General features: G+C 41.7%; 1 protein-coding gene across 3 annotated transcripts in view; it reads right to left on the bottom strand.

Annotated features, from left to right (window-relative positions):
* Positions 1 to 12,769, bottom strand: part of usp15 (ubiquitin specific peptidase 15) — a 131,576-nt gene that overhangs the window by 68,577 nt on the left and 50,230 nt on the right. For all 3 annotated transcript variants that reach the window (XM_086009422.1, XM_086009419.1, XM_086009421.1), the window contains one exon: positions 11,655 to 11,716. In XM_086009422.1, the coding sequence (XP_085865548.1) occupies positions 11,655 to 11,716 (62 nt within the window). The remainder of the gene's footprint in view (positions 1 to 11,654; positions 11,717 to 12,769) is intronic.

Here is a 12,769-nt window from a genome sequence, read left to right as displayed (position 1 = left end):
GATCCTGATTCAATGCCCCAATTTACCAACCAATGGAAACAAATATTTCACCATTTACCATCTCAAAACATTTTATAATTTTTTTAAACTTACATTAAATCTGCTCTTAACCTTCTCTATCAATAAAAAAAACAATCCTACAAGCCTTTCTTCACAATTTTAGCCTTTCATTCCAGATATATTCTATTGAATCTCCACTGCACCACGGCTCCGATATCTTGTCTTTCCCCCTCCCTCCTCTTTCCTCCTCCCTCCTCTGTTTATTTTACTTCCTCCTCTTTGCTTTTTATCCACCCACCATTCTATCTTTATTTTCTTACTCCAAGTTCATACTACCCATGACCAAACTCGTAATACCACAGGCAATATCTGCACTTGGTGGTGTCTCAGTTCTCTCTCGTTCTATTTTAAACTTTAAAGCCGTAGATCAGACGTAGCCCGGGACTTGACATTTGTGTGAAAACTCCTGTCCAGCGATACAAAGCAAGAGACTGCAAGAAGCACATTCAATATGCATTACCGGAGATAAACCTCTGCACCAACACCTGCTCCCAGCCTGTGCCTGAAAGCATGTAACAGCAATGAGAGACCACAGGAACAAATGCAAATGGACAAGACATCTCTCTGCCCAGCACATCGAATTTTGTAAAAATAAGATTACCTCTTTCCTCGACTTAATAGTGTCTCATTTTTTGGAAATGCACAATGCTTGCTCTCCAGTGGCATGGCCATAAAATGTAGGTGGTTTTAAAGCTATATATTTTTGTATTTGTTCCTGGGATGTGGGCGTCGCTGGCAAGGCCAGCATTTATTGTCCATCCCCAATTACCCTCGAGAAGGTGTGGGGAGCCGCCTTCTTGAACCGCTGCAGTCCGTGTGGTGAAGGTACTCCCACAGTGCTGTTAGGGAGGGAGTTCCAGGATTTTGATCCAGTGACGATGAAGGAACGACAATATATTTCCAAGTCAGGATGGTGTGTGACTTGGAGGGGAACTTGCAGGTGATGGTGTTACCATGTGCTTGCAGCCCTTGTCCTTCTAGGTGGTAGAGGTCACGGGTTTGGGAGGTGCTGTCGAAGAAGCCTTGACGCGTTGCTGCAGCGCATCTTGTAGATGGTACGCACTGCAGCCACGGTACGCCGGTGGTGGAGGGAGTGAATGTTTAAGGTGGTGGATGGGGTGTCAAACAAGTGGGCTGCTTTGTCTTGGATGGTGTTGAGCTTCGAGTGTTGTTGGAGCTGTACTCATCCAGGCAAGTGGAGAGTATTCCATCACACTCCTGACTTGTGCCTTGTAGATGGTGCTAAGGCTTTGGGGAGTCAGGTGAGACACTTGCCGCAGAATACCCAGCCTCTGATCTGCTCTTGTAGCCACAGTATTTACGTGGCTGGTGCAGTTTCTGGTCAATGGTGGCCCCCAGGATGTTGGTGGGGGATTCGGTGATGGTAATGCCGTTGAATGTCATGGGGTGGTGGTTAGACTCTCTCTTGTTGGAGATAGTCATTGCTTGGCACTTGTGTGGAGTGAATGTTACTTGCCACTTATCAGCCTAAGCCTGAATGTTGTTCAGGTCTTGCTGCACGTGGGCATGGACTGCTTCATTTTCTGAGGAGTTGCAAATGGAACTGAACACTGTGCAGTCATCACCGAACATCCCCATTTCTGACCTTATGATGGAGGGAAGGTCATTGATGAAGCAGCTGAAGATGGTTGGGCCTATAATCCAGATACTTGGGGTTTAAACACTGACTATCTGCACAAGACCTAGATACTTTTTTTCTTATTCATTCATGGAATGTGGACGTCGCTAGCAAGGCCAGCATTTATTGCCCATCCCTAATTGAGAAGGCGGTGGTGAGCGCCTTCTTGAATACAACCGAGTGGCTTGCTATGCCATTTCAGAGGGTAGTTAAGAGTCAACCACATTGCTGTAGGTCTGGAGTCACATATAGGCCAGACCAGGTAAGGACGGCAGATTTCCTTCCCTAAAAGACATTAGTGAACCAGATGGATTTTTACGACAAACCGGTAGTTTCATGGTCAAACCCAAGGACAGCAAAGCCAAATGTACCATGCCTGATAATATAGCTGAGGTCAGGTAACAGCACAGATCAGGGATCTTCCAGTTCTGATGAATCGTCATTGACCTGAAATGTTAAATCTCACAGATGCTGCCTGACCTGCTGAGTGTGTCCAGCATTTTTGGATTTTATATCAAACGTTTTTCTGTATAATTCAACTAATCATTAAACTTGATCAACGATCAAAGCAGTGCAGGGAATATTTATTTTGAGCTGAAAATCCTGTTTGCTGGCATATGAATGTGTTAAACTTTGCTACAAACAGCAAAGGTTTTACCACAGTCCCACTCTTGCAGATTCTAATAAAACTTACCTAATTTCCAATGGAGGCGGCTATAATACCGAACGCAGTTCCCAGCAGTATCACAGACATGCACAGAAGACTTTTAAGCAAAACTTTTACCATGCAGTGTAAGCTTCATGTGCGCCTGTGCTCACAATTTTCAGTGAGGAGAAACTTAGTCAACGGATTAACGAGCACCTCGCTAGTTAACAGGCAAAATATGTATTTAATTGGGAGTACACTACTACCATGCTTAAAGTATAAAATGAATGGGGCGTGCCATAAAATTACTGCAGCACAATGTTTTAGGATTTCAGGTAGATTGTAAAAAGACCCAATTTGTAGTACATCTCAGAGTTCCCGATAGCCTCAGTCTTAAAAAGAAAACTTTCAATGCAACACACCATTTCCTGAGGGAAAGGAAATGGGAAAGGTGGATGATGAATTCACAATATTTAGATAAACAAGAAGTATTACAGATACATAGAAGCATAGAAAATTGGGAGCAGGAGGAGGCCATTCGGCCCTTCGAGCCTGCTCTGCCATTCAATATGATCATGGCTGATCCTCTATCTCAATACCATATTCCCGCTGTCTCCCCATACCCCTTGATGCCTTTTGTGTCTAGAAATCTATCTATCTCCTTCTTAAATATATTCAGTGATTAGCCTCCACAGCCTTCTGTGGTAGAGAATTCCACAGGTTCACCACCTTGAGTGAAGAAATTTCTCCTCATCTCAGTCCTAAATATCCTACCCTGTATCCTGACACGGTGACCCCTCGTTCTTGACCCCCCAGACAGGGGAAACATCCTCCCTACATCCAGTCTGTCTAGCCCCGTCAGAATTTTATACGTTTCAATGAGATCCCCTCTCATTCTTCTAAACTCTAGTGAATACAGGCCTAGTTGACCCAATCTCTCCTCATACAACAGTCCTGCCATTCCAGGAACCAGTCTGGTGAACCTTTGCTGCACTCCCTCTATGGTAAGTATATCCTTTCTTGGGTAAGGAGACCAAAACTGCACACAGTACTCCAGGTGTGGTCTACAGGGGTAGAGTTTCCGCTTTGAGCGCAATCGGTGATTCTGGCGCAAATTGCGCCTGTTTTGAAAATTGTTTCCCCACACTATCTGTTGCCCCCCTCCCCCCAGTTTCCCTTCAAATTAATTTGCATATCGCCGAATGCAAAATCATCCATGAACCAGCGCAATTGGGCAGCTTTTAACAAGTAATTTTTTTAAATTTGCTTTAAAAAATAGTTCTTGATATATTTAAGAGTGGTAACTTGGCAAAGTTCGATCAATACAGCTGAAAATGAGTTTATCACAAAAAATAAGCATTTTAAATCACAGTATCAATCCACCACCTGTGAGTAATCCAATGTTAATTTACTGAAAATGACATTTAAAAAATATACAAAACTATTTCCTCGTTAGATTGGGGTACAGTAGTCAGTTCCTTAGTAAATTTTAAAAACCAAATTCATTCAAAACCTTTCAAACCGTACCTGTCAGTGTCCTTGCACCCAAAAGATTTGAGCCTTCTCAAAGACCTGCAAACAAGCGCAATTAGTGGAAACTCCCAATGGTGATTAATTCACCCTGGGAAGGTGGCCAGTTTTATGGGTGGGGCCTGCTTCTAGCACGATGTTTTTAAAACTAGTGCAAAAGACCACAGAAATTCGAGTTGCAATTGATGCAATTTGCACTTAAAATTCCGTGATCTTTTGCGGTGGTTATGCCGAAAAAACCAGTGCAATCAAACGGAAACTCCAAGTCAAATAGTTTTTATTTCTACAGTTGCAGGTTTAAGATTCAAGGAAGGGTGACACTTATAGCTTGCTAACTGTACTGCGTCCATGGAGCTGAAGATTTTCACTGCCCAACCCAACAGAGTGCCATTTTGTTTTCATTTTTAATGAGTAAAATATATGATTTAGCAGCCCTTGGGTGTAAAGTACATTGTGGTGCGGAGTGACAGGACGCAGGTTTGACACCCAATCTCAGCTAACGTGGAGCAGAGGCAAGATATTGCTCACTAAACAAAGTGTGTTAATAAGACGAGTCAACATCCTTTTCCACCGCTCCAAGTTGTCAGTAAACTCCATGAGAAGTCACTTGCCTGAATTTGTTTTTTTGAGGGGGGCAGGGAAGAGAAAGAGACACACAATTTGGGAAATACATATAAATTCCTATCGAATAGCTGGCAGTCACAAGCAGTATCTAACAATGAAGTTATTGGCTAGCTAACATGCGAGGGACTTTACATCCCCATTAAATGAAACCTCTCATCGAAGCTCCAGATGTTGTCTCTGTCAGTAATTACATACAGTAAGATACACAACTTGACACCGAGCCACAATTGGCGATATTAGGACAGGTGACCAAAAGCTTCGTCAAAGAGGTAGGTTTTAAGGAGCGCCTTAAAGGGGTGGGGGGGTGGGGGGTGGGTGGGGGAGAGGTAGCGAGGTTGAACAGTTTCGGGAGGGAATCCCAGAGCATAGGGCCTTGACACGATCGCCAATGGTGGAGCTATTAAAATCAGGGATGCTCAAGAGGCCAGAATTGGAAGAACGCAGATATCTCTGGGGGTTGAGAGGCTGGAGGAGATTACAGAGATAGGGATGGGGGAGGCCTTGGAGGGATTTGAAAACAAGGGTGAGATGTCATCAGTTTACAGCCTGACTGCTGGGTAGGCTCATTCTCTAAGAAAACTTAGCACCCCATCAGTTTCGCTGCCTCTTCAGCTCATCCAAAACTCTGCTGCCCACATCTTATCCTGTCGCTCAGCAAAGCATTAGATTGGATTGGGGTCCATAAAATATTCTAAGTTGCCAACATCACCAACCTTTGTGCATTTGCTTTTTGGTTCACATGCTCAGAAATAGGGAAAGGATAGCCACAATCCAAACTGAACATGCAAATGTAACCTAACTGCTCTTCTTTTAGATATCTTAATCAATCCAGAAAGAAATCAGGCAGAAAATAAATCAATTAACTCTCTCAATATGGTTTGCCACATTCAGAATCGTAAATCCATATGTATATCAATGTAACATTCTGTGCACTTGCAAAATTTTCAATTCAAAATTAGAGCTATTCTGAAACATAGAAACATAGAAGATAGGAGCAGGAGTAGGCCATTCGGCCCCTCGAGCCTGCTCCGCCATTCAATGAGATCATGGCTGATCATCCAAATTCAGTACCCTGTCCCTGCCTTCTCCCCATATCCCTTGATCCCTTTAGCCTTAAGAAATATATCTAATTCCTTCTTGAATATATTTAATGAATTGGCCTCTACTGCCTTCTGTGGTAGAGAATTCCACAGGTTCACCACTCTCTGGGTGAAGAAATTCCTCCTCATCTCTGTCCTAAATGGCTTACCCCTTATCCTTAAGACTGCGACACCTGGTTCTGGACTCCCCGACCATCGGGAACATCCTTCCTGCATCAAGTCTGTCTAGTCCTGTTAGAATTTTTATAAGTTTCAATGAGATCCCCTCTCATTCTTCTAAACTCCAGCGAGTATAAGCCCAATCGACCCAATCTCTCCTCATACATCATTCCTGCCATCCAGGTATCAGCCTGGTGAATCTTCGCTGCACTCCCTCCATGGCAAAGTAGCTGAACCATCTTATTTTCAAAGTGCTCTACTGAAACTGCAAATACAGTAACAGTTAATCCTTAAAACTCAGAAGTCCCCAACTGCATATGCATTAAACAAATCACATCTAGTGAGTTTAATAATATAGATGATGATTGAATTCAAATTAAATGTCAGCATAGCTGTGCTTTTGCAGTGAGGCTCTGAACCAGCTAAATACCATTATGCAGCAAAGGCAATTACATTAGTGGTCCAATTTTGACCAATTAAGGAGAGCAGTCCTTGGTCCAAAAATTCAATGTCTATGCAGGCTTTTTACAAACCAGCCATTTAAAAAAAATTATACATAACACAAATCAAACTATTGGATTGTACATTTTTTTTTTTATTTTTTATAAAAGAACTATTTACAGAATAAAATTAAGGATTAAAATGAAAACGTGGAAGCACCTGGACAGCCCAACATACAACCAAGTTTGGGAGCTGTGACAGGCTTCATCTTCCTTGCAGTCTCGTGAAGTTAGTGCAGTATCTTTCCACTGCCAATAGAGGTCTTCCGAGCACACTATAGTGAATACTATAGAGCTTGCAGTGTGAAAACCAACAAACAGCGGCAGCAAACTTACATTCAACACAGGAGCAGCAGCTTATATAAAGGAGGTGCTCCTGGAACTGAAGTGATAGTTAGCCAGGTTATTAGACATGGTCAGATTTTATTTCAGATTTCCAGCCTTTTGCTTTTGTTTCAGCCACCCCCCAATCAAAAGATAAACATTTGCATCTCAATATTTACAGATTTTGTCTATAATTTTGTGGTCAGTAAAAGGTATAGTTATGTTCATGTATACTGGCAAATGACAGCCAAGAGGGCTGAATAACAGTTGCAGTATTTTGCTGTATTAATTCATTTAGACCAGTTCTGCTATTCATCTGAGGTTGGGGGAGAAAATAGAAGTCAGTCTCTATTAGACATGAATGTCCATTAGGAGCGGTGCTGATCCCTGTTTCCATTACCAAGAACCAAGTGTCCAAGGAGAGATAAATAATCACTTGCATTTGTACAGCACCTTTCATGCCCTTAGGACATCCCAAATTATGCCAATTATACAGCCAATTAAGTATCTTGTGTCAGCTGTGGCTCAGTGGGTAGCACACTCGCCTGAGTCAGAAGGCTGTGGGTTCAAGTCCCACTCCAGGGACTTGAGCACAAAAATCTAGGCCGACATTCAGGTGCAGTACTGAGGAAGTGCGACACTGTCGGAGGTGCCGTCTTTCGGATGAGACGTTAAATCGAGGTGGACGCAAAAGATCCCCTGGCACTATTTTGAAGAAGAGCAGGGCAGTGTCCTTGCCAATATTTATCCCTCAATCAACAACACAAAAATAGACTATCTGGTCATTATCATATTCCTGGGAGCTTGCTGTGCACAAATTGGCTGCCCCTTTTCCTACATTACAAGTGACTTCACTTCAAAAGTACTTCATTGGCTGTAAAGCGCTTTGGGATATCCTGAGGTTGTGAAAGGTGCTATATAAATGCAAGTCTTTCTTTCCTTTTCTGAAGTGTAGTCACTGCTGTAAAGTAGGAAATGCGTCAACCAATTTGTGCACAGCAAGGTCCCACAAACAGCAATGTGATAATGACCAGTTAATCTGCTACTGTGATAGTGCAGCAAACACTATGCTCAGACTCTTGCTTTCTTCCCACATACTCAGAAAATGTGGTCACTTTAACTCAGAAGGAGGAAGTGCCAAAATGAATCAGATCGGTATTCAAAATTAGGATCTTCTATTCTGGATTTTGTCACTCAACCAACTGATCGGTGGAGCATTTCAATTCAAGCTAAAATCAACTGTGATTTAAAAAAAAATAAACCGAACGTTTTAAATCATTTTTTGTATTCACTTTTACTGATTACGCTGTGTTTCTCCAAATTATTTGTCTTTAACGCTGTACATTGGTAGGTGATAGACAAGATAATGGAGTATAAATGTTCATGCTCCAAAGTTAGTGCTTAGCTGTATGCATTCATTTCGGTCAGCTCCCCATCTTCAGTTATAATCACTTTTAAAACCTTGTAATTTTTATTTAAAAAATTTTGGGGATTCACTTTTAATGATTACATTTTGGATTTCTCCAATTTCCCATACTTCTGATTACAATTAATTTCCTTTATTCACAATGAACATAAATTAAATATAATGGGGCACATAAATTAATTTGTGCAAGTCCATGGATGTGAGCATTCCGGCCTTCATGTAACTGATGTTTCCTTCAGTTAAATTACTAATTAGTTTTAAATTAATTAGCTTTTTAAAAAATAATCTTTGCCCTCCATTTTACCTTTGGATAGGTTGATCACCTTACACATGATTTTTCAATTGAAACTACCAAATGTATAGATATAAATAATAAATCAGTTGATTTTTCTCCCCCAACCTATCAAAACACCTTCTATTTATTAGTAGCATATTCAAAATTCTATACTATTCCTGTGGAATATATAACACCAGGTGCAACAATTTTGTTTGAACCATTTGTCTAATCAGAATTCAGAACAGCCTCGCATAAATGAATTATTGTTTTCCAGTGGCAAAATGTTCGGATGCATTACGTACCAGAAAAAGTGCCTGCCCAGAATCTGAATGCATGGTTAAAAGGAGGTGCATCAGAATACTAATGCAACAGGAAGGAGATAAAGCTTTAAAGGCTGGCATTGTTCAGTGTGATATGACAATGATAGAGAAGGGGTACATGCTAGATGTCAATTATCTTTAATTCATAGCTACTTGAAGAGCTTCACTGTGTCACGAGGACGCACCTCTCCGTCTCTCTAACTTCCTCCAAGCCGACAACTCCCACCCCTCCAACTTCCGCTCCCCCCACAACACTCCCCAGATCGCTCCACTCCCCCAACTCTGGCCTTGTGTGCATCTCCTCCTCCCTTTGTCCCATCACTGGCAGCTGTACCTTCAGCCATCTAGACTCTCACTCTGGAATCCCCCCTACCTTAAGAGCCATCTTAAAACTCACCTCTTTGGCCAAACTATTGGTCACCCCCCCAACCCCCCCTCCTAATATCTCCTTCTTTGGCTCAATGTCCATTTATTGTCTGATTACACCTATTGCGATTGCTATGCAGAGAAGTTATGATTATGAATGGAGATAAAGACTGCACATCACAACGCGTGTCGAAATGCACAATTTTACAAGAAATTACAAAAATTTAAAATGTTATTGCTTAGGATTGTAACAAAGTTAGTTTTTGTTGTCATTTTAACTCCCTGCCCTTCCTTACTCAGATCCTAACCTAGCTCCTCTAGGTCTGTATTTCAGTGACACAATCTTTCTTCCTCATTCACCCGGGTTTAATCCGTGTTACTCAGGCTCCAGTTTCAATTGTCTCATCTTCTATGTGGTTCTCTAATGGGCCAGACAGGTAGGTGTTCACTGCATTGGCGTAGGAACCAAGTTTTGGAACTTTAAAAAAAAAAAAAATCACAATCACAGCTTTAGCATATAGAAAATATGAAGGGCACATAAATATGTCGCAGCTATTTAAAAATAACACAATTGTAACTTTCCCCATGGTCAATAGCACGTTTTATGGTTTTACAAAATCCCCGAGTGGTCCCCTGCGACATACAAGAGAAATGAACTACACATATGAATGCAAGAGGAATTTGGGAGATTTCACTTTAGACTGAATAGATGAAATACCCCAAAACAAAAAATATTCACAAGCAACTTATTTTGTTTTGTAAACCAACCAAAATGAATGAATGATTATCCTTGGGAATACTGATGTTCCATTGCGGGGACTATAGAGCTGCACAAGAGCATTGCAGAGAGGAGCAGCACTGATCAGTTGGAGAAGATGTAGCACATTACAAAGATTGCGTTTAGCTACCATAACGGTGCTACGTAAATACAATCGCTGAAAAATATTACAGTACTACAAAGAACACATTTATTCATAAAACGGTCTAAGTGTAACATGTAAAATGTTACATGTCTGTAGGAATAGATACAGTACTGGTTTTTAGAACTCTGCTGCCCAGTTCTCTCCTGGGTGAGCATCAAATTGAGTTTGCGCTCAGTCTCTTAACACGAGAGAAAACACGGAAAACGATAATTCACAGTTGCAATTTGCCATGAGCTGCTGATTGGTCATGGCATCTGGGAGGGAGGGAGGAGTGGGAGAGGGAGCCTAGAATAAAGGCGTTGGAATCGGCACCAACATACGTTTATGACAACAAGCTTTCGGGTCCATTTTCCCTTCGCTCATTTACCTCCTTTAAATTTACATAGCTTTCTTTTAAGCTACATGATGGCCTCGTTTAGCCAAGGAAGCAGAACAGTCTGCGTCAAATGTTTCTCCGCGATCATCAACGCTACTCCATCATCACTGAAGGTAAGACAGTTTCCATCCAATTCTTCCAGTAGTCGTCTTTTGGGTATCCCAAGCTAAGAACAGGCAAAGCCCAGCCAAAGCAGATAGCGGAATTTGGCTGTGAACTGAATCAAAATCACAGGTATGATAATGTAGTACTTATAGTACTGGAGAAGCAACCCGGACGACACGAGTTCAGAATTCCACCGTGGCAAGCTGTGAAAATGAATTCAATAAATCTGATAATTTGTGGCCTGGCACTTTGGGGGAGGGGGGGGGGGGGGTGGGGGGAAGAGAGATGACATGAAAGCCACTGGGTCCTTCATGGAAGAGAATCTGTCCCTATACAGTATGGAGTAGAGGTGACTTCAGTCCCACACTACTCGTTTCACTTGGAATATCCGATGAAGCACCCAAGCAAATTCCTCAGTGGTAAGAGCAACAGTTACTTCAAGACGACCCCCCCGCTCAGCACCTTCTTGGGGCAACTTGGGATGGGCAATTAATGCAACCGTGGCAGCAATTCGCAGATACGGAGAACAAATTAAAGTAAAATGAATGCTCTAATGTTAAGAGCTACTTTGGCTGCCACGACTTATCAAACAGAAATCTATGAAAAACATGAAGCTTTATTTCGACTGCTCTCAGAAATGTTTCTGAAATTTGCACTGTTTTGCTTTAATCTGATACTACAGCTTAGTTCAGAGAGGTTAGATACTGGAATTGAATTGCTTTTATACATTGAGACAGACGGCACAGTTCAGCAACACGCTCTGTTCTGGACCGATGGACATTTTTACATGCAATAGCACCCTCTGGTGGCGGTTATTGTGTTAACAGTTTGTAAGCTGGAAAGGTCATCTGTTCCTTTCTTCCTGTGAGAGGTCATTTGACCTTTGTTCCATTCTTCCTGTGTGAGGTCATTTGACCATTGTTCCTTTCTTCCTGTGAGAGGTCATTTGACCTTCTTACCTTTCTTCCTGTTGACCCCAGGAAGCAGTTTTGCCAGGAAGAACCTGACTTGAGTAATGGAGAATTTGCTATGAGAGGTTCCACTTACAATCTAATGTAATCTGACTTCATATGTTAGGCCAAACGCAATATCTTTTCACAAATTTGTTCAAGTAAAAGCTTCAAAACAGCAAACGGCTTCAGAAGAATTATTTTGAATAGAATGTTTAACTTGCTGGATAACTAGATAGGAGCACGTCTAGCGGCCAGTACACGTTCTTTTAGTTATTTTTTTTTGAAGTGCAAAATGAGATAACTAAATGTGACAATAACAAACTCACTTATTAGTGGAAGGACCTCTTGGCCATGTTCCATCTTCATTTTTCTGCTCGATTACCAGTACCTTTCAATTAAATTACACAAGAGAGTTAAAATAGGCAATAATGGTGCTCAATTACGCTGAAAATAAGTGCGCTAATAGAAAAACTAGTATCTATATCATATACTAACTAATCTTCACAAAGGATGTTTATATATTAAAAATCTCACATCTATATGCAGTCTTAACTCTTTCCCCTTATAAATTGCTATGTGCACTATTATAATGGAAACTGTCGCTATAATTACATCCTCCCACTAAAGCGCCACCACTAGTGGAAATGTACAACTACAGTATGATAAACCAACCTAGCCAGTTTCAATTATAAATGTGGACATAACAATTTATAATGGGAATAGAAAAACTTTAGGACAAAATGCACGACTTCAGAATGGGAACTGAATTATGTTCCACATTGTAGTCCAATTACCACCCCCCCCCCCCCCGCCCTTTCATACTTGCTCTGGACTCCCTGTGTGCAACTAGTTAAACAGAAAAAAACAAAAAGGAAAAAGCTGCAAATCTGACAAAATCATTAAGTGCTGAATGTACACAGCAAGTCAGTCCGCAGCGGCAAAGAGAAGACAGGTTATGATGCTTTGGGGGGGGGGGGGGGGGGGGGGGGGGTGTACCCCTCCATCAGACTGACCGATGACCGTTCTTCCTGCTCTCGCAGGAGAATGTTATTAACTACTGTTGCAATTTCCACCCATTCTTCAACTTCTCTGATCTTCCCTTCCCTGACTTCTCTCTCTCTTCCCATCTCTGGCAACAGGCTTTCCAATGACATCTATTACAAGCCGACTGACCCCCACAACTACTATCTTGAATATGCTTCATCCCACCCTGCCTCCTGTAAGGACTCTACCCATTCCTCCCAGTTTTTCCATCTCCATCACATTTGCTCTGAAGAATCTATTTCCCACACCAAAGCTTCTGAAATGCCCCTGCTTTCTCCTCGACAGCAGTCAACAGGATCCTTGACCAGTCAATCCGATTTACCAAGTTCACTCTGAAGTATAGACACCCAAAATATCAAACGGTCTTTTCTCTTTACAAATGTTTCGGCCCTGCTGT

Source organism: Somniosus microcephalus, chromosome 16, assembly GCF_052327205.1.
Source record: "Somniosus microcephalus isolate GS21.2 chromosome 16, FLI_Smic_1.0, whole genome shotgun sequence".
Classification (NCBI taxonomy): domain Eukaryota; kingdom Metazoa; phylum Chordata; class Chondrichthyes; order Squaliformes; family Somniosidae; genus Somniosus; species Somniosus microcephalus.
Note: the sequence above shows the minus strand (reverse complement) of the source record. Positions and strands in the feature narration are given on the sequence as shown.